Source organism: Mercenaria mercenaria, chromosome 9 (assembly GCF_021730395.1).
Source record: "Mercenaria mercenaria strain notata chromosome 9, MADL_Memer_1, whole genome shotgun sequence".
NCBI lineage: Eukaryota > Metazoa > Mollusca > Bivalvia > Venerida > Veneridae > Mercenaria > Mercenaria mercenaria.
In genome coordinates this window covers 15784461-15808384 of record NC_069369.1, presented here as the reverse complement: position 1 = coordinate 15808384, position 23924 = coordinate 15784461, and the positions used below count along the sequence as shown (strand labels likewise).

Here is a 23924-nt window from a genome sequence, read left to right as displayed (position 1 = left end):
AATTGGTATTACCCAAACTGAATGATGGATCAGTCCGTTTTATAAATATAGCAGGGTAAAGGTTCTGCTTTATGCTTTGGTGTCAGCTTCAGCCTTTAACCCTTACTCTGCTAAATTTCTATAATGAATTTATCCATCTTTCAAGTTGGACAGTACCATTAACTGTAAAAAGGGGTGCTTACCATGCGAAAAGATACTGACTGAATGGCGAACAGTGCAGATCTTGGTCAGACTGCATGGATGTGCAAGCTGATCATCATATCTACTCCGGTGGCAAAGGTAGAATCAATCGTGTCCATCATGATAAGGGTTAAAGTCGAAGGCCCACGAGTGTCTGTCAGGCTTTTCTTACCCAGATACAGGCTGGCCTCAAGGTGGAATCACTATCTTTGTGTTGCTCAGCCAAATGATGAAAATAAAAAGCGTAGCACTGTATATATATATATATATATATATATATATATATATATATATAAAAGTTCAATTTGTAAGGAATAAACAGCAGCAGACTTCTGTGTTTTACAATTATTTTAATTCTTCACTGCAAGCGCTTTCAATACATATATCTTCAGGCAGTTTACATTTTGAAATAATGTACAATGACGTCACGTCATAACAAAAATTACGGGAAACGTCGTAAACAGACGTTGCGGCAAACTTCAAGAAAAATATATTATACACTCAAGAATACCCTGTGTATGTATGCACACAAAACTTGAAACAGATATATTATACCATTTAAAAGGGAGTTAATAACTGTGCTTAAAACATATTTATGCTCGATATATCAGTTTAACAAATAATATCAAGATAATTAATTAAAAAGTAATAATAGCTTAAAAATGAATTATGGATACAGTAAAGAGAAAGAATTGCTCAAATTACCCTCACGTTCTTTATGACAAAAGTGGTATATAATACAGTTTTAGCTTTAAATTTTAGTACCTCCCTTTAATTTTTGATGCTATATCTATCATTGGTTATATACCACTTTTGTCATAAAGAACGTGAGGGTTAATTTGAGCAATTCTTTCTTTTACTGAATCCATAATTGATTTTTAAGCTATTATTCTTTTTAATTAATCATCTTGATATTATTTGTTAAACTGATATATCGAGCAAAAATATGTTTTAAGCACAGTTATTAACCCCCTTTTAAAGGTATAATATTTTCTTTTCAAGTTTTGTGGGGCATACATACACAGGGTATTCTTGAGTGTATAATATATTTTTCTTGAAGTTTGCCGCAACGTCTGTTTACGACGTTTCCGTAATTTTTGTTTGACGTGACGTCATTGTACATTATTTCAAAATGTAAACTGCCTGAAGAAAATATGTATTGAAAGCGCTTGCAGTGAAGAATTAAATAATTGTAAAACACAGAAGTCTGCTGCTGTTTATTCCTTACAAATTGAACTTTTATATATTTTTTTACCTGCACAAGGATTTTACTGACTTTTTTAATATATATATATATATATATATATATCTCTGTGTGTGTGTGTGTGTGTGTGTGTGTGTGTGTACGAAATAAGGAACATATGCATGTTCAACCTAACATAAAATATTTGATATGAAATTTTATACTAATAAATTATTATTAAAGAGATACTTTGAAATCATACAATGCATAAATTAAAACTGAATAAAATAGACTTCAGGTACATTAAAACATGGATCACTGGAGATCACAATGGGGAGAGCAATTAAACTGCTCCGGCTGTCTAGGTTTTGGATCACTAACATAGAAAATGTTACAAGAATAGCTCGGAACCAAATGAACTGCTCAATTGAGCCAAGTTTCTGAGTACAGTTGTGATGCAGTAGCAAGGCAGTGTACCACTTTTAAATGAACTTTTTAAATTTAATTACATTAAAACAAAAATAATACAGAGCAGGAGCATGTTTTGATAAATTTAAACACGACAAATGGTTACAGATTCTGTTGAATAGTTAACAAGTATGACTGATTTAGAGTGTTCTGAAATATATTATTTATATTCTGATATGAGCCATGCCATGAGAAAACCAACATAGTGGGTTTGCGACTAGCATGGATCCAGACCAGCCTGCGCATCCACGCAGTCTGGTCAGGATCCGTGCTGTTTGCTTTTAAAGCCTATTGGAATTGGAGAAACTGTTAGCGAACAGCATGGATCCTGACCAGACTGCGCGGATGCGCAGGCTGGTCTGGATCCATGCTGGTCGCAAACCCACTATGTTGGTTTTCTCATGGCACGGCTCATTATGTCTTACTGCTTCTTGGTATACTAAGGCTGACTTATATCAGTGTTGCCATGTATTATTGAAAATATACATCATTTTGTCATATTAGAAGAAGTATGTTACCATTGCCGTGCATTATTAAATCTGTACATGATTTGTCATTTTAGAATAAGTAATTTAAACTGTGGTAAGCAGTTGGTACTGTATAAAATGATCAAAAAGTTGTGTGGAAAAGTTATTCAGAATTATGAATTTTACTTGAACGTAAATTATAAATAATGTATACTAGTATTCGAGTTGATATTACAAATACATATGTATTATAAAACAGTATGTAATGAAATTTACATTCTAGATGAAATAAAAATGTCAATTGGTAGGGTTGAAACAGATACATTCATTCTCTGTATGTATATACATCAATTGTCATATAAAATTGAATGGTTGTAAACTTTGTATGAAGTGAGTGTTTGACTGAAATGTTTATATCACTCTGAAACAATAGCACAGAGGTAATTGAAAGTGGAAATTGTCGTTTATGGCAAAATTTGACAACGGACTAATTAAAACATTGCTTTTTGCCATAAATTTACATACTAATATGATTTCAAGGTACAGTCACACTGGTGAAAGTTGTATTAAAGTGACAGTTTTAATGTGATTTTCAAATACTTTTACCTTTTGAATATTTTATTTGTATACACTGTATTGAGTTCATCATGCATGGACAAAAAATATGTTGTGTAGGAACTGTGTTGCTTTAATTTCAGATAATTTCAGTTAATTTCAGTCATTCTGGAAAATTGTTGTAATTCATGGAATTTGTTGAAACATTAAAGAACAAATACAATTAATTAATCAGTTATAATATAATTAATCAATTATGATAGAAGTTTCAATTCAAAGGCCAAGATAAAAAGTAGTGTGATCATTACAGCTAGCACTGTTATAGATTGTTTAATGTCGAGAGTTAATTGCACTTGATAAAGAGAAAAGAAGTTCTAGGCATATTTACTTACAGATTTACTGTTCCTGATAAGTCACCTAAACAACCATCCTGTGAGCTAAAGCCCTCGCCCTTCCCTCTCAAAAAGTGTACATGACTGAACAATATAACATGTATTTTAGATGTAATATGTCCTTATATCTTTTGTATTATGAGAAATAAAATAGAAACTAGCTGTTTCAGTTTGTTCTCGTTTTTTTTATTAATAAGATTTTCTTGTAAACCCTGCTAAGTAAGTTGTGGTATAGTGTTTGGACAGGTAGGTTGTGTCAAACAAATTGTTTTCGGCCATATTGTCATATTATCACCAAACTTTGTACATAGGAAGCTGACGTGGAAATCGTGGTATGGAGATGACTTGCGAAAAAAGACTAAGGATTTGTATTTTGGGTTGCTAAAGTTGTTGAATTAATGCTGTCAGCAACTGACAGCTCTTATCTTCAGTTTAGAATGACATATTATCGCCAAATTTGATTTGTGGCAAGCTTACATGGATTTTAGCTTGGGACTGTATTAAAGGTCAAGGTCACATGTTAAAAAATTGGATTCGTTATTGCAGTGTTTCAGCTTGTTCAAGAGGACTGCACAATTTACCCGACTGGTATGACAAACATTTCAGACTGATTACAGAATGAATCTTGTACATGTATACTCGAAATGAATGTAATAATCCTTTCCTCGTGTTTAAAGGATTTTCGCATTGTCGTAATTTTATCCTAAAAGATGCAGTTTGTTTTAGATTTACATGTTCCTTTAAAACCACTGATGATACTGTTTCTAGAAAAGCACACGGCTTTTATATTTCGAGTCTTTTTTTTTCAAACTTCTTTGATGATGTAATGATTACTGGGAGAACTTTCCTCCACCCAAACTTATTTCTGAAATTCTTTGTCGATTTAGAGGTCTCTATACACAATGTCATGCCAACATGTTCACCTCCTCCAAAGTCTTGGACAGTTTAGAGATCACTGGACATACGTGTTCACCTCAAGCGTGTCCACCAAAGTCTGAGGATTTAGAGATCACAGGACATATATGTCTGCCTCCTCAAGGATATATTCCCCACTCAGACATAAATTATAACCTCCAGGACATACCTCTCGAATTTCAAAAGATTTGTTATTCTAGAACATAAGCACTAAGTCCACTAATCAAGAACAGTTTCAGCTCGATCACGATAATATCTTGGCATACACGTGGACATTTTTTCACAAAATTCCTCGAGCCTTATAACACCATTTAAAAATTCATATCTATAACGCATTGAAGTTCTGTAGACGTCCAGCATTCGGCTTTTCGGGATGGTTTACATTATGATTCTGGTAGCCGTGTAAGACGGCGACGCTGCCCTTCAGAACGTGCTTTTAATTGCCACCAACTATATTCTCTTCATCGGTGTTAATCTTATGTATTTTCATATATAAGCATCACAACTTAAGATCTTGCAAATCTGTGGATTGTGGGCAGCTAATTCAGGCGCTTGCCGTTGTACCAGAGATATACCGGGCCTTTAACACCTGAATTCTTCCTTTTGCAGCTATAATCATTCTGAGAGTGGTATAAGGTGCTTTTCAGATTTTTAAAGTATCTTTAAGAATGTCAATTTTTTTAACAAATATGTATTCTACCCATTGTAAGTAGTTGGCAAAAAAAAAAAATCTCGATTTTTTTTTCTTCAAGAATTGTTGCATGGAAATGTTGCTTTTATGCTAACTAAGATATCCTGAAAGTATTATAACAATCCATCAATAACAATGGTCATAATTGAGATTTAAAAAGAAAAAAAATGGCGCCAAAAAGTGGCCAAAATCGATTTGTTAAATAATGAACTATTTTGAAAATTTAAAGAAAAAAACATAAACCATCAGAGTTGTGCAGAATGATGTATAATCTCAGTGGTATCGTCTTATTTCAAAGAGAAATCGAGGGGAAAAAGTAGTATTTATTCGCAATATATGAATGTTTTGTAATGTTTTCGTTGCTTTTACCTACATAGGCCAAAGTTTTATTTTTTATAACTAGGCATGACAGTCGGCTTTTGAAATGCCGAAGTCATTCTGTGTATTTTGCATTGCCTACCACTCGCTGTAAGAACAATCGTCGTCTCTATGTCCCAGTATCTTAAATATTCCGGCAATTATCAAAATACTCCATCGAGATTTCAGAAGCAGTTACCTGGAATTTCACTGGTGCCTTGTTATTATTTGCACATATATCAAACTTAATAACACTTATAGCTGAGAAACTTCGCTATTGCTCGTTTGTAAAACAGTTGGACTGCACGTGAAACGAATGTTGGACAATAAAAATAAATTATGTAATACATTAAACCAACTGTCTTGCGTGTAGTCTATGCCGCATTCGAAGTCGCACGTGCATTACTCTCCGGCGTAGGGTCTTGTTATTAATACGGTATTTTACCAGTTTTACTTTAAACAGGACAATCTATTTTTGTTTAATAAAAAAAAACTATTTACACACTTTTGAGGTAGCTAACCCCAAAACGCATGGCAACTGATAAATGTAAGCAATTTCATTGGCTCAGTATGAAGCTGGGCTGGTCTTTATCACCACGTGACTTGCGTTTACCAAAATTTTTGCGTGAAGTCACATAAACACGGTAGAGAACACAGGGTATAGGATCTATAACACATAGTGTGTATGTAATATGAGCATTTTGGATTGTATTTGTGATTTTTGTATGGATTTAACGAAGTGACAACTGTTGGATTTAATAAATTTTCATTCATAAGGATATAACACAATATTACAACTTTCACGACTTTGTAAGTATTTTGTTAGATTGCTCTTTTGCCCAAATTATTTTCAATGCGTCAAAGAAAGTGCGCGAAAACGTCAAGCATTTATCTAATATTACGTTGTTGTTTTTTAGATAGTATTTGTCTTATTTACATTTACCATTGACATGTATTAAACGGATGCCATCGTGTACTTTTTGACTTGTTTACTGCAAAATTGCACTTCATAGCACGGTCATTGAGTAAACTTTTTTTGAAATGAGCATGGACAAACAACGGAAAGTCGTGTAACAGTTTGGAAATTTAATTGGAAGTAAAGTATAACAGCGGATATTTTTTTGTCAAATTTCAGACAAAATTTAAATGGTGACGCATTCTGACCAGATTCTCATTTGTGTCTGCGAATTTGTTCAAGAGTAGAACTTGTACAGTGCTGTTCCCTATAGCTAGAAACCGACAAATCTCTTCAATAACAGACATGTGTGGGAATAGAGAGACTTTTAGTATTTTCAAATTACTTGATGGCGATAAGGTCTTTATTTCAGTGTAGATTTTGCATTCCAGATTTGTGTTTGTGATCCCTATCATACCATAGTTGTCATATCGTAGCTGAAGTAAAACAACTTTCAGCCCTGACTTGCACTTAACAGGAAACCATTTCAGACTGAGTAAATAAATATTAAGTAGAGCAGATTTCATTAATTGTATTATAACATGTAAGAATAGTTTCAAATTATAAAGTGAATAAATTATCTTAAAAGTCTGTTGAAAAGTTATTAAGTTTCAACACAAAATATAATGGTTGTATTTGTTATAGTTTATATAAATAATAAAAGAAGTTAGTAAAATTTTATTTATTTTTCTTGGGAAAATTTCGCTTGTCTAACAGATATCAAAAATTTGCAATCTTGAAAATATCAAACAAAATCTAAATGCTTAAACATATTTAAAATGTACTGTATGTTGTGAAATACAAGAAAATGCTATGAAAAAGTTTTTAATTTTTGTTGATTCTTCATGTTGATTCCTTTAATTAAATTGCTATGTAAGAGAATTTGCTTTGCTGGAAAATAAATGAAATGTGTATGTCGAAAACAGTTTATATTCACCCACATGACACATGAAATCTGTAAACTTTTAAGTTGAATTTAAGGAAGGATATTTTTAAAGTCTATAGGCATATTTTATAGAAGACTACAGATACAAAAGATGGAAGGATTGAAGGAGTTAAATTTAAAAAGATGATATTTTTGCAAAGCTTAATATGCATTCTGTACATCATATTTTATTCTGTAATTACTGTTTGATCTCTTTTGAAGCAGACATGAATATTTTGTTGAAATTTGAAGTCTATAATTAATATTGCAATGTATTAGACATAAAAATTATATAGTGATTGTAATTTAAGAAATAATGTCAGTATAAAGAAGATGAATAGAAGCAGAAGAAGTTGTTAAATCTGATATATCTAAATATTGCTTTATCTGATAATGTAATGATAAAAGACACCTTAAAACGATAAAGAGAAAAGCAAATCTCTATGAAAATATACTGAATGACTGGTTAAACATATACAAGGAGATATATAAGAGATATATGAGATTTCAAACATTAGATAATAGATGCATTGTAAATGTCATCAGAACGTCTGATCCAGACCATGTAAATTGCAGATAGAATATTATAGTATCTTATTTTAAATATGGAGTAAACTATGTCAGACGTAAAATAAATCTTGTTTAATACATGATTAAATTGTGAATCATCTAATTTTTTCAAGTCCTGCAACACATACAACTTGGTTGAAATTATGATTTTGATGAATTTCAAGATTTTAACATTTCTGTGTTATAATGGAAGCCTGGTTTGCTGATATTTATAATTGTGTATACTGATGGACAGACATTAAACAATTTACAGAATAGGGGATCACTTTGTTTAGAAAAGAAAATTAAAATGGATCACACATGGCTTACAAGATAAATATTTAGCTTACAGCAGGCTGCGGAGTTGGGGTGTGTTATACCATCACAATTCTAAGGAGTGTGCCACAACCCGTATCACTGAAACAAAAAATGGGAAGGTAAAACAAGGAATGCACAAAACAAAACTTACATTATGTTTTTATTCTGTTACAAGATATACTCAGAATAATTTTTATGTATCTTTAGATACAAAAGATTAAATGAGGAGGATTTTTAGGCTGTTTGGAATAATGGTGAAAAAGAAATGCAGTCAAATATTAAATAGAACATAACAAAATCTCTGTTCTGTTCACAGTAATAAACTGACCTTGATGACTTGAAATTGACCTTGACATTATAAAATTGACCAAGATATATATGCAAATTATGTTAAATACTTTATTTGTGTAAATTGATGTTGGTCTGTAATTTTATTAAAGAATGACTTGAGCCTGAAATATTAATAGTGGTAATCCACATTTAACACAGGCACACTACACCATTCCTCATTTTCTTCCTGTTTTTTTTTTTTGTTGTTGTTTTGGTTTAAAGTTTTAGGTCATATGGCGACTTTCAGCTTTGATGGAGGAAGACCCTAGGTGCCCCTCCGTGCATTATTTCATCACAAGCAGGCTCCTGGGTAGAACTACTGACATTCCGTAAGCCAGCTGGATGGCTTCCTCACATGAAGAATTCAACGCCTTGAGTGAGGCTCGAACCCACATCGGTGAGGGGTGTCAAACCTACTGACCAAGGGCCGAAGCAGTGTTCACTGTGCATTTGTTTGAGGCATTTGGTACAATGTATCAAGGAGGTGGCTCTTCATGTCTATTTTCATATACTTAAAACTAAAATTCTTTTGACTGAGGAATTATGCTCAAAAGAAATTTCATGCAAAGACTGAAGGGAATAGTTTTGATTGTTGGCCATAACCATTCAATAAGTGTTCTAGACCTACATTTTATTTTGATATGTACATAGAACAACATCATAGAACAACATCATTGAACAACATCATTTAAAATATATATACAGCATGTTATGGCATGTAGATGTGCCATACCATAGAATAGTGAATAATGTGCAGTTTATAAATGGTATTTTATTGAAATGATGACAGTTTAATTTGCAAATTGGACCAAAACATAGTAATTAAAATATGATTTTAAACTGTTTGGGAAGTTCATTTTTATTTGTGAGTCAATAATATCCATAGAAATTACAAGGTCACTAAGGTCACACACAGCACACTTTGAATATAGACAAATTATAAATTCCATATAAAATATTTCTTGCTCAGTTACATAAAATTTGTTGGTTTCAAAATGTCAGTCAGTCTGTTAAGTAATAAACCTGACTGTCATGGTGGCTGTAAAGTTATACCAAATTTAATGTTTGTTGTTTAATACCTAGGAGTCACTTCTAGTTTGCCCTATAGTTCTCAACTTCATTTATCAGCAGAAAAAAAAAATATACCACCTACTCTATAATATTGTGATAAAATCATAAAAATAAACAGAATCCAAGAAAAAATTACCTATAAATATAACAAAGCACATGTTTCTTGTTTAACTTGATCTTCGAGATATTTAAAAATGCACTTAAAAAAAACAGGTTCCAAAATTATAGTTAAGTTTCCTACAGTTTAATGTTGATATATTGTTAACCAAACACTCTCTTGGGTAAAAAGCTGGTTAATTTGTTATAACAAGAACTGGAGCTTGCCTCCACAGTAGGGCGCTATGCTGAAAGTCTGTTTACTTAATGAAATAATCCATGTAACAAAAATTAGTACAATCCATTCAGTTTTGCTGTCTTAAAAAGCAGTTTTATGCCAAAATTTTACTAGTTATTTACATATAAACAAATTCAAGTTGACCTACTAATTTAGTAATTGAGTTTAATTTCTTAAAATTTATCTCTAATGTTTGACCAGTTTTTATCATTTTTAAGGACACAAACTGTTTTGTTAACTGATCAGAGTTAGAGGACTTGAGTTTGGAGACCAGTCTGAGAGTGGTCAATTTCAAGGCTGCAGAGCACAAAATCAACCAATCAGAGGCTAGAATTTTGAGACTGGTCTTCAACCTGAGGCCCAGTAACATGAGGATCGGGATACATGAGTTAGTCTGTGTTCACTCTTTATGTAATTTGCTAGTTCCAAGATAGTGATTCAGTAGTACTGTAATTTCATGCTACGTATTCTCCAATGCCAAATTGCATGTTTTTTTTGGCCTTAAATGAAGTTCATTTTCCTGCCAAACAGGAGATGCAGAATTCACATATATAATTTAAAATTAAACAGAAACATTACGAAGTGTTGTTATGGGACCAGTACTTTCAATGAAAAACTAAACAGTGTATCAGTGCAGTAAAATAGTACTGCATGTTGATAAATAAGGCATTTAATCATTAATACCGCCAGATTTTTCTAATTACCAGCTAATTTTCATTTATCATGATACACCACCTTACAGTGTGATTTATTACAGTTGTATTATATATCATGATAGCAAAGTATTTTTTCTTGCATACCAACAAGGCATGTTTGTTTGTTTTGGGTTTAACACCATTTTTTCAACAGTATTCCAGTTATGTAATGGTGGGCAGTTAACCTAACCAGCGTTCCTGGATTCTGTACCTGAGTACAAACCAGGTGTTCTCTGCAAGTAACTGCCAACTTCCCCTTTTGAATCCAAGGTGGAGGACAAATGATTTCAGACACAGTGTCTTTTATCAAATCGTCACGGAGAACATACACCCCGCCCAGGCATTGAATTTGCGTCCCTGCGATTCATAGGTCTGCGCTTTCCCTACTGCGCTAAGCGGGCGGGCTTACTTAGGTGATGGAGACATGGATTTGAACAATAGAATGAGGAGAGGTTCATCTCCATAGACAGCTAGTAGCCAGGAGGACTATAATGAACCATGAATTTGATCAAAGGGGACGCAATTCTTACAGATTTATATATTACATGAAGCCAGAGAGAATCACAAGTGCTGTTGGCACTTATTTTGAATGCTATTTTTAATGTCACATTTTGATATGTCAGCCCAGGGAATGGCACCCTGTTATAAATGGCCCTGACAAACTGAATACTAAGGAGGGTAAAACAGACTGATTTTACTCTCTTTTAAAATTATGGGGCTATAATGCCAGGAGTAATTAAAGTAAAACTTTCTTTCATTATATTCTGAAGTAATTGAAAAGTTATCTTCAAGAAGTCCAGTCTTCAATTTATAAGTGTTTGCAAATTGATTTTGTACAAGTGTTGAAATGCAAAATAGGTTATAATTTACAGTATAGTTGTCAAATTTGTTTGGTTGTCACAAATTATCTATTTAGAAATGACCTTTAGAGCAAATTATTACTGTAATTTTATATACTAGCTTAGCAAAGGTTACCAGGGATTATGTCTTTAGATGGCTGAAATTTACTTGATTTATTACCTGTCTGTCACCATTTCCCAGGACTTTAGGAAACAATTTGTAAAAGTATATTTTTGGCCAGCGAAGGGTTCAGGGTGACCAAGTCATGTGACTTTTTGATACTTCTACTATGTAACATTTTGCGTACATTCTCCTTATTACTTGATGGATTTTCATAAAGTTGAAGACAGCCAAATGAGTGCTATCCTCCGCTCCAAACATCTGCCATCACTTCTCAGTACTTTTCTCAAACACTTTGCCCAAGTGCTTTTCATGGACTGTGTATATAATGTACAAACTTTAGCAATTGGGCAAAGTGTGAGAGAAAAGTACTGAGCACTGATTGCAGACATCTTGTGTGGAGGAAAGCACACATTTTTTTTTCTTATGAATATTTGTCAAGTAATAGAAAAATAAAATCTACCTGTCAGAATCTGGACATTTCTCCGTGGTATGATATCCAAAACTCGAATGGGTTGCTTAGAAAAAAAAGAAAAATGATTGGAGGAAGCATCTTCACCTGGTATTACATGTGACTCTCAGTACCGCTTATTGATAAAAGGGTGGGTGGTTAACCATATAAAATATGTTTAGAAATGCCATTTTAGTCAGAGAACCTCAGTTAGATCTGTTGGTGGACTGCCGTTACAACTGCTTCCTTTGTATGTTCCTTTGAATAGGTAAACATTTGTTTTTATTGAAATGAATTGGAATAACCTTTCAACTTTTGTTTAGCGTCATTTTTCTTTTTTACTTGAGATTTGGCAACAAGGTTATACAAAATGAGTGTGACAACCAGACAAAGTATACAACTTTTTCATTGGTCAGTTTTTAGATTGAACTTAGAAATAACCAATCAAATGCTCTAGTTTTGAGACTGGTTTGTGAACTAAGCTGTCTCCAGGTGTAGTTAATAACCTGGCAAGATGTTACAGCTAAAAGCATAGTTAGAATATGACAGCAGAGTTTTCGATGTGATTTCATTATGTTGTAATGAAACAGTAACACTTATAGTTTTGAGCTGTTTTGAGATAGATAAAAGAATGCAGGGGATAATTCTTTGGCTTTTTAAAAGCGATGGCGGACACATTTCCAGATGAAAAACCTTCATGTAAAATGTTTATTGTTAAAGTAAAGTTTAAAGATGTTCGAAAACTATGTGTCTCGTTGTCACGTCCTGATGACTGTCAAAGGGCATTTTTGTTGTACCTGTCGAAATGAATCAGTTAATCATAGGCCGTATTCATAGAGCGTACACGGAACATCTTGTACTAAAGTAAGCCTTGGATGAAATAAGCATGCAGTTAAACACAGGATTATCCTTGTGGTTTATAATAATTGCTTATGATGAAACGATTTAAGATATATGCTTTGGAAATTTATATTGACACAGTTTTATGTAGAATCTGATTAATGGTTATTGTGTGATGAGTTCATTATGAGAAAAGATGGCAAGTTTCTTATATTATGGAAGTATGGATTTTCAATTTTCTATATACTTTTCTGGGGTTTAAAGTTTTGTTCTTTGCAGGGAGATTTTTGTATTTCTCAGGATGTGATAGAAAAGGGCTTTATTTTGCAAATGTATTTTCTTTGTCCAAAGGTGTTTTATGTAATAAGTATTATAAAATTGTATTGATGCAAAACAGGGCTGCAAGCCAGAAATAATATACCTTCAGCCTGAAGGCAGGAAATAGTAATCCCTTTTTCGTGTGAAATGTCCTGTTAAACTAGATTGGTAGTGACACATTATGGAGAAAGCAAAAATCTCACAACATGTGGTAGGGGTCACTTTCAGATAGAAGGGGTTTAGCAAAACAAGTTGGCTAATTTCTTCCAGTCCAACAGAGAAATGGAGTACTTTGGCTTAGTGGATTTAATTTGACAAACATGCTGGGGATTTGTGTAGGTTTCGGACATCGGATGTGTACCAGTTAGCTGTTTGCACTGTACTGTTATTGACACTGGTTCCTGAATGACTCATAATTTTAGTGAACAAAATTAGTATTGTATTTTGTATTTATTTTGATTTAAACCTGCATTTCTTTTATGTTTTTCAGGAAAGAAACAAGATCAGTAGAAAATTGGATTTTTAAAATTTTAATTCGAGAATTCTGAAGTGGATGAAAAGAAGCAAAACTTATGTGTTCAGTTCTTACATTTTGAACAAAGTTTACTGATACATGTACAAAGTTAAAAATTTTAAAATTCATGTGTCAGAACTAGGAAAACAGTGATTGGGCAAATTCATTTATTGCATTAGGAGATTTTACCAAGTTCAAGAGGGATGAGTCAAGTTAACAACAGTTGATAGTTTATTTCAAAAGATTTGTCTTGGGATTATAAAGATGATGGAAGCAGACACCAGGCTATGTTTAGTGCTGATCATTACGGTCTTGGCTACCATCATAGTTGCTCAAGGTAAGTTTCAAATGCAGCTACTGTAATTAACTTATGAGATTATCATTCAGAGTTTTATAGAAATTAAGAGTGAGTAAACAATGAAAATCACAAAAATTTATTTGTACAGCTTTCCAAATGAAAGCACTACAGGAACTTAAAGAGTCATAAAGGGAGGTAATAAAAACTGTTTTTTTTAAATAGTACCTTTTGCTATGGTAATAAAATAGTCAAACTTTTAACAAATATCTAAGATAGGAAATAACAAGAAATGATTGTATTTTACATAGTATAAAAGATATGATTCTAAAGTTGAATCAACATTACCGATGGATGTGGCTCTTTGAGTAGTGCTTGCAGGGGAGGTCTGTATGCCAAAAAGAAAAGTAAAAGTCAAGTCACAAGTGGGAGAATAGTATGCACCCTCCACCCCTACCCCCCATTGTTTTGTCTTGTAATTAAATGTGGTATGTTAAGTGAATGTAAAGTGGTAATTAACAGATATTGCTTCTAATTATGATTTAGTATCAAACCAATTATGTAAGATTAATTAATTCAGTGTACAAAAATGGGGTGTTGTCAATATTTCTGGGACTGATAATATTGAAAGTCGTCTTTCTCATACCCAGGCCAGTCCAAGTAGCTCAGTATGGAGAGCAGAAGACTGGAAATCTAGAGAACTTGTGTTTGACCTCTGGCAAAGCATACAGGCCTTTTTTCCCCATCAGTTTGGGAATGCTACCAACTCTGGTTGAATAGGGAAAATGTCATTAAATTTGGAAAATTTATAAAACATTTTAATAATTAACTTTGTTTACTTACTCTGAATACACATGAAAGCTTACAAAGTAGTAAAACAATTGTAAAACAACAAAAGTCCTAAAAGCTAGCAGTCATTATTTTGGGATTTTGGGTGTCAGGATTGAGAAAAAAACATACTGTTTTGCTTTGGGAATGCCACCTTTTACCTGAGGTAGCTTTATAGGGAAATAAGCTCTGGCATAGGTTGAATGTAAAATTTAAAGTGTGTTTTATTTTAGAAATAATTTATCCGCATGTGGGGAAGTTGTCTTTATTCATGGAAAGGGAGTTAGCACTGGTGCAGGCTAAATAACATACTGTTGGAAATCATTATACCAGCCTGGCATAAACTCATATCAATAAAACAAATTTAAAAAAAACTATAAGCTGCGGACACTTACTCCCGGGTTTTAGTACTACGGCAGTCTAAATGTCTGAATTGTGTTGGCGTAAAAATTTGTGATTCACACAAATATGTAAATATTGCAGTAAAGTTTGAAAGTGCAAATTAATATGAAATGAAAGATTGTATGCTAATTTATCATTTGTATATTTAGAGGTCATATAACTATTTCTGTTACACATGTATAATTATTACAAATGTATGTGACATGTTGCCAAAGATGAAAGATGATATGTGGGGAAGTTTTCTTTTTGTACCCCTAGATGTGGTGTATACTGCTTGAAAAAACCTTTCTGTCTGTCCTAGGTGTCAAAAATGGGGGTTGAAAATTATATTTGTCACTGTCGTTCTGTTTGTTGCCAGTTTCACTTTTATATGCTGAGCGCCAGCAAGGGAGCAACTGGTACATTTTTCACGTCTATGGTATGAGGCAGCCGGGGATTGAACCCACTACCTTCCGCACACAAAATGGACACTCTACCACTAGGCTATCGAGGCGGTTTTGCCCTGGTTTTAGAAGACTTGGTTTACTTTACAGTGTATATTGAACTGTTTTTTTGTCCGTCTCTGACTATCTTGTGTACAACCATAAATTCTCATGTCTTACCTAGTTTACTGTGTCCTTTATTTAGTACATTTTCACCTAATTGAGTGAACAGAATGAACATTTCTGCAGTTGACAATGTCTGATTCATGAAAAATGTAATTACACTCTGGCACCAAGTGTAGACTTTCACAACCTTCTCCCATGGAAATTCCAGACCCACTATCACTTTATAATTGGAAGGAATTTGGCAATCAATTAGTGTATCTTAAAATCTCCAAAGTTTACATTCTCTCCCTGTACCAAACAAACTTGCTAACCAAAGTTATCCCAAACATGTGCTTATTTACAACACTGTTTTCTTCTAGGAATAAACTAAATATCAAATGGGCATCCAACATTTTCAGTAATGCCTGTTCACTGGCCTTTTGATGTACTTAAAATTTCAAATATTGACCAACAACCTTGTATATTTATGTAATGTTGCTAACTGCATAATATAACATTTTGATATTTTTGACACTGTAATGTTTTTGAAAATTGACTTTGCAGAGATGTTTAATTTAGAATTATAATATGTCAGTATTATTATTTTTTTACATGTTTGCCTGTAATGGTTAAAGTATGTTCCTGAATATAAGTGGTTAATGAAAAATGAAATAGCATTTGAGTTGATCTTGAATTTGATCACAGATGTTACTTTTGTAGATATTTAGACTTGCACAAGCTGAGTGTGGAACAAGCATGATGAAAATGAAACCACATCCTTTTTGTAAATGTTAGAAATATGGATCAGTGATCTTGAATTTTTTTATGAAACTATGGTAGGATAGGTTCATTGAAATATTATTTTCAAATGATAAGGGAACAACTATTTTACTGTGCAAAATTTATGATGCGTTCCATGCGCAACTGATTTTTAATGTTCAAATTATGATAGTAAACATTTTAAATATTCTCCCAGTTGATAATAAAATACATTACATTTGTAGCAGTTGTAGCAGTTTTTATGTTGGCTCTTTATCAGATCATCAACGAAGTGTGCAAAATGTTAAGTCTTCAGTTCTTAGGTCAGACTGCTCCAGATAAGTTTTTGCCCTGATGCACTGTAATGTATGTGCTATTTTTAACAAAAAAATGCCAGTGACATATTTTATGGACAAAATGCATTATATTTTGTACGCATTTTAAGCGTTTTCAGTTATTTAATAAGAGATCATGTAGATGATGCCCTAAACAGTCACGCTTCAAAGCATTTGAAAAACCTTGCAGTTCCATGAAGGTTTTATGAAAAAAGCATAAAATAGAATGAATTTTTAGGTACCTGTAACATTTTTAGTGACTTTTGTCTTCTATTTTGTCAAGCATTTTGGTGGCGGGGGGAGGGCATGTGTCATACAGTGTTGACGTCCAGGGAAATATCGGCTTCAGTAGGGGCATTAAGGACATGGTGTCCTATATATATTGCAATCTGTTTTCTTTGTTTTGTGTTTTTTATCCCACAGAACTATGCAGATGTGACCATATAATACAATGTAGTGAGTATTATAAGCAGTAGTATTTACTACATCTCCGTAAAACCCCGCCACGCATAAAATAGGATTAAAGGGAACAATACGCAAGAATGTGCAGCCGAGGTAACATATGCTTCTTGGCATTCATATAGAATAATAACTTCATTGTGCTAGAGCTTATTGCCATCAATTCTTTGTTACTACAATGAAAATACATCGGAAAAAGTAATAAATTTGTACTCGCCCAAAAATAGTGCAAAAATAGTAAACAAATGTGACATTACAGTTGTTAATTGTTGTAATTGTTCATTCTGTCTCTGTAAAAGGTATCTCGTTAGGTCACCTAGTCTCAACAAGTTTATACATAAATTATGTATAATTGCCCAGAAAACAGCATTAAATGGTTTACCTCTATTTTTGTTGTCCTTCAAGCTTAGTTTAGAGATAAAGGTTTCTTATTTAGCAGTGGTAGTGGACTGTGGCGCACCAGGAATGGATAGAATAATTAAGCCTATGGCAGGACTGGTGTCATATGTACCTGCCCTGAGCATCCAGTTTAGGCTGATACTGCTGGAAACACACGCCTGCTTAGCTCAGGGGGTCGTGAGTTCGATCCTTGGGCGGGGCATAAGTTCTCTGTGACGATTTGATAAAAGACATTGTGTCTGAAATTATTCGTCCTCCGCTTCTGTTTCATGTGGGGAAGTTGGCAGTTACTTGTGGAGAACAGGTTTGTACTGGTACAGAATCCAGGAACACTGGTTAAGGTTAACTGCCCGCCGTTACATGACTGAAATACTGTTGAAAAACAGCGTTTATTATACCCAACACAAACAAACTGCTGGAAACAAAATCACCAAGGACTTGGGATGTGAGCCCGAACGAGGAATTGAATCTGGATTGCTTGTGTTATAGTTTACCCAACTAAATACTGGACCCTTGAATTCCTAGAGAGCTTCCAAGACATTTTATGATATTAGTCGACAAAATGTGACATTTATTCTGCTAAGTCTCAGTCACACTACACTGAATAGCGTTAAAGGACGTCCAACGTATAACAAAATTTTCAATCCGTTAGTGTCCGTTCGCATGCGTTTCTTTTCCGTTTCTCATGCGGTGCCTGTGCTCCTTGTTCGGCGATGTTCGTTCATCCGGTGAAAGGTTTTGAGCATGTTCAAAATTTAGAACATACACCACCAGACAAAGTTGTCCGTTAGATGTACGGTAGCAATGCAGTGATATGCGTTTTGTTCGTTACTCGTGTGTTCCCTATTCTGAACTTGACGGGTTCGTATTCGTTCTTGTCCAGTGGACCTGATTCATGGCCGGACTACTACCGGACATGCAACGAATGTAACGTTTGTTCAACGGACGTTACTAGTACGGTGATATCCGTTAATTGAACGTTGTTCGTCATGTATATATGCGTTAATCCTGCCGTCATTGTGCGTTTTATGCGCCCCATACACCGATCGCGAGAGCACCAAGCAGCAGCGGGGATGCCTTTCGTCACCAGATAACTTTCTGTCACAATTTTTCTATACATTTGGCGTCCATTAACGTTATACGGAGTAGTGTGACTGACACATTAGTAATAGTTGTCTTTTATTGTCGCAGGGCTGCAACTGTCTTTTGGGGAATAGTGAGAGAGGTATGGAAAACATACAGTATGTAAGGATGAGCTTCTGACTCTTGATGATGGAGAAAAAGCTGATTTAAAGTAGGGCCATGTATCAACCCCAAATGGTCAATGAACAGCTTACAAGCTTAAGAGGCATTTCTCTGGAGAATTACAAGAAACTATAATTATGAAAGAAAGAAAAAGTGTTGATAGCATGGTGCCAATATTATATAAAACGGGACTATAAAGTGACAGAGTTCACACAGGAAATACATTATTACAGATGATTACTTTTATAGATGTCTTTTATAGATACATCTGACAGCTTCTTTCCATTGATAATAGTAATTTCATGAAATGTCAAGTAGATATAATTTCTGACAAATAATATAGTTAAGTGAAATATATTCACAGCTTTAAATTACACACCCACATTCAGTACCCAAGGGGTCGTATTTTACCATTCTCATTTTTGATCTAAAATTTCATACATAGAAACAACTTTTTCAAGAGATTCATAATGGAAAATTAATTCCCTGAGCAACTGTAATATTAACTTATTAAAGCCTGTTAAATGTGACAAAAGTTTTAGGACTTTTATATTTGTCTTATATGAATCTCAGTATTACAGACATTTGTTGCATGCTGAAATGCTAAATGCTTCTTTCCCCCTTACACGGTATTTAAAATTTTTACTTCTTTGGCATTTATATCTCAGTCCTCCTTGTTGATCTTGTCCTGCCCTGACAGATGCATTTTAATGGGGCAAAAAATGCACAACTGTGTTATTTTATAGTAGGCTTTTTGATTTATTATTCTAGTTTGTTAAAACCTTTTACCTGCATGCCAGCATTATTAAGATAATTCAGAGTAAAGAAAATCCGAAGCTTATTAAAAGGTAACGTTATAATTTCGCACAGTTTGTCTGTGTGATACTTTCAATACAGTACTGTGAGTTATTATATAGGGCAAAAAAGCATTCAGCTGTTGGCACAAATTATTTAGTAAGTACTGAAATTATTATATTTTAATTTTTACTAGTGATTCCTTTTTCCTTCTGACAGCACCAATGCTTTACTTGATTCCCTGTGCCCCATGCTAAATTCAGACAGTGCCCCATGCTAATTCAGACAGTGCCCTGCTAATTGATTCCCACAGTGCCCAGTGCTTATACTAGTACAAAATACACAGCTACAACTTATTTCAATTGCTCAAGGACAGAGAAGAATAATTTCTTGTATCTTCATAATTTTTACCCCAACAAAATACTGGACCTTTGAATTCCTAAGAGTTTCCCAAGGGACATTTTATGATTTTTAGCCCAACAAAATGTGACATTTTTTTCTGTTGTAAATATTTTGAATTTGTCTTTTATTTTAAGGGGGCTGTCAAAAAATTTTCTTTGGGGGAAAAGTGGAGGGGAAGGGAAAAGGGGGTCAGGGGTTTGATTTTTTTATTTTTTTAAAGGGAAAGGGGCCCAAACCCTCGGGATGGTGGAAAAAAAAGCTGTTTTAAAAATGGGGCTAGGGGCCCAAAAAACAGTTTTAAAAACCAATTTGGGAGGCATTTCCCTGGAAAAATTTCAAAAAATTTTAAAAATTACAAAAGAAAGAGAAGTGCCATATAAAGGGGACTTAAAGTAAATTGGGTTTCTAAACGGGAAAATTTACATTATTACAGAGTTTAAACTTTTTGGGGTGTTTTTATAGATACATTAACAGTTTTTTTCCCCCATTGTAGTAAAAATATCATGAAATGTCAAGTAATGTTTTTTCTGACAAATAAGATATTTTAAGTGAAATATATTCCCCGTTTAAATTCAAAAACCCCCCTTTTAAAGAAACCCAAAAGGGGGTCGAAAATTTTCCCATTTTTTCATTTTTATCAAAAAATTTTCAAAATAAAAAAAAATTTTAAAAGAGATTCATAATGGAAAATTTTTTCCCCGACAACGGAAATATTAACTTTTTAAAAACCCCTTTTTTTAAATTGTGAAAAAAAGTTTTAGGATTTTATATTTGTGTGTTATGAATTCGGTATCACGGGACATTTGTTGCATTTTTGAAATGCAAAATGCTTCACCCCTTTTTTCCCCTTTATTTAAAATTTTTCCCTTTTTTGGCTTTTATATCTCAGTCCCCTTTTTGATTTTGTCCTGCCCTGAAGATGCATTTTAAGGGGGAAAAAAATGAAAAACCCTGTGTTATTTTATAGTAGGTTTTTTTGATTTATTATTCTAGTTTTTTAAAAACCCTTTTAAACCTGCAGCCAGCATTATTAAGATAATTCAGAGTAAAAAAAGGTGCGTTTTAATATTTTTCTTTACGTTTGCCCTGTGTGATATTTTAAAAACACGTATTGTGAGTTATTTTTTAGGGAAAAAAAAGGCATTCGGGCTTTGGCACAAAATCATTTGTATGTACAAAAAAATTATTTATTTTAATTTTTGCAAACGATCCTTTTTTCCTTTTCCTTTTTCCTTCTGCAGCACCAATGTTTTAAACTTTTTCCCCTGGGCCCCAAAGGAAATTTTCGGGAACAGTCCCCCATGTAATCGGACAGTGCCCCTGCTAATTGTTCCCACAGTCCCCCAGTGCTTTAATACTAGAAAACAAATAACACTCAACTTTTTTCAATTTCTCAAGGGAAGGGGGGGAAAAATAATTTCTGATAGAACATTCTCTGAGAAATGTTTTGAGTAGATGTTTTTGCTGAAAAGACCAGAAATTTAAATTTTCCCCTTTTGGGAATTTTTCATTTATATCTCACCTGCCCCCTGGTCAGCTGTAATCTGTATCAATTAGTGGTGATGTTCTAGACCATAGTGGCTGCTGATAGCACCTATCAACAGTCCAGGTACCCCACCAAGCACCACTGATAGCCAGTCAGCGCCTCCTTCCTTACACCATTTCCCCAGCCATGATTTATTATCTCCTATGTCAGTACTTTCAGTATTAAATTTTGTGGAATATTTTAGACAAAATCAGTTGAAACTGTTAGCAGATAATACATGTTGCATCCTCTGTAATTTAACATTCATCTTTAGGGAGACTAGTCACAGTCCTTAATCTTTTGTTTGTTTGTTTGTTTGTTTTGGGTTTAACACCGTTTTTCAACAGTATTTCAGTCATGTAACGTCGGGCAGTTAACCTAACCAACCAGTGTTCCTGGATTCTGTACCAGTACAAACCTGTTTGCCAATTAAAGTCCCTTTACTTATGTTAAACTACTTTCCTCCATAGTAATGATATTTAATACAGCAATATTAAATTTTCTATGATAATGATAATACATGTGTACAGCGATATAATTTTACAGACGGACTTTACTGAAAAAAGAAATTAAAATAATATATTATTACCAGACTGGTTGTTCCTCTAATATTTAGAACAATTCATAATAGCTCCTGGAGAGACTTTTAACAAAAATTGCAAAAAGTGTTTGAATATGTTTAAGGAAGCATTCCAGAATTTATGTGCAGTATGTCTCTATATTTGTTACTGGAGAGGAAATGCATTTTTTGAACAGATGACTTGCATGATTTCAACCGTTCGAAAATTAATTTCTTACAAAGATGGTTTCCTTTGGTCAGTTTGATGATCACACCGCAACTAAATCAACAATTAGAAGTTGTTTATATTGAAAATAGTCACCTGATTTTAACTGACCGCTTGAGCTCCTTGGTTTCCACTCACATCAAAGGGTTTATGTGACCCCTATCAATAACATGATGTAAGACCATCCTTTAGACTGTAAGAGAAGACACCAAGAATATGCCTATCATAACACAGTGTAAGATATATGACCAAGATAACTAAGTAGCCTGCCTGTGTTATGCCAGCAGCAATTATTCACACCAATTACTTACCAATTTATCTATTAATCTGCAGAGGTTTTATTGGCATTATATAATATTTTCCTACTTGCATAATGGAGATACTGGATCTTCCTCTGTAACATGCCAAAGTTTCTCTTACCTGATAAAACACTTTATGGGAATGATTTGTATCATAATAGCTTGATTAATGTAAAAAATGGAGTCCAGACAGACAAGTCCAGAAAAATTATACAAGAAATGTGGCAATTTTGCATTTAAGCACTTGCTTGTATTATCCATTGTTAAGAAACTTACCTGGCCAAAGACATTGTAAACAATTTGCTTCACAATCTGGTGCAAATGAGATTATATAGCTTTAAAATCATAATGTAGCATCTTTGCTTGGCTTTTTAGTATACCTCGAATAAAATTGTTTTCATATTTTTTGTTTGAGTTAATCAATTTATTACCTCCCTTTCATGGATGAGGAGACATTATGAATTGTATATTATTCATTGTGACTGGATTGAAAGGTTTTTTTTGGGTTTTTTTTTTTTTTTTTAATGTACATAATCAGTTAGTAACTTTTATTGGCCTACAAATACAAGAGGCCTATAACAGCCATATAGAATTTAAGTCTTATGTTGTCATCCCCTAATATTGTTTTCCTTAGATATTATCTTACTCTTTTTATTAACAGATTATTCTTAAATGAATATGAAGATCAAAGAAAGTCAAAGTAAAACTCCTTTGTTGTTTTTTATTGCATTAAGAAAATTCTGATTTCAATATATGTGCATCAATAAAAACTGTTTTAATAATGTTTTTTAATTGAATTAATATATTTTTGGGATAAAACTTGAATAAATTTATTTTACCAGCAAATAATTTTGCAAATTTCTGTTAGATCAAAAGCTGTGATTAAAATGCAATTACATTAAAACACTCCACGCCACTTTTTGTAGTCTGAATTATAGTTTTGCATTTTCATTTTACCATAATTTCAAGATTTTGGTGTTTACGTTTGTTCAGTAAATACAATGTTTCTCACATATCGTTGTGTTGATAGAATAGCTTGCAGAAAACAAACACTGACATATTTCAGCATAATCATACTCGGTCTCACCAAGAAGTACATCAATCAATGTTTCCAGTGAAACACTCTCTACCCACATTTCTCCCTGCAGTTGTTCCATCTTTCTGCTGTTTCTTGTAGTTTAGCGTACTGCTATCATAGAGGCTGTGAGAACAAGTCAGGTTTTGACATACACAGTGCTAATCTGTCCTACCTTACTGCATCAGAGTTCAAAAATTCATTTTCGCATTTAACGACTTACAGTTAGGAATGAAAATACTGGTACAGTTCCTCTAATGATTAAAATAAAAAAACGATAAAATGTAATAGTGCTTTATCGTTGTTTTACTGAATATTTTCTAGGT

The 23924-nt window shown here is 33.4% G+C and overlaps 1 protein-coding gene across 2 annotated transcripts in view; it reads left to right on the top strand.

Moving 5' to 3' along the window:
• Window positions 1-5841: 5841 nt before the first annotated feature.
• The window catches only part of LOC123546561 (fibroblast growth factor receptor 2-like), a 42038-nt gene continuing 23955 nt past the window's right edge, over window positions 5842-23924 (top strand). Inside the window, exons 1-2 of one of the 2 annotated variants that reach the window (XM_045332949.2) lie at window positions 5842-6018; window positions 13445-13805. In XM_045332949.2, coding sequence (XP_045188884.1) covers window positions 13733-13805 — 73 coding nt within the window. In that variant the 5' untranslated portion in view covers window positions 5842-6018; window positions 13445-13732. The remainder of the gene's footprint in view (window positions 6019-13444; window positions 13806-23924) is intronic. The other variant, XM_045332951.2, reaches the window with a different exon arrangement.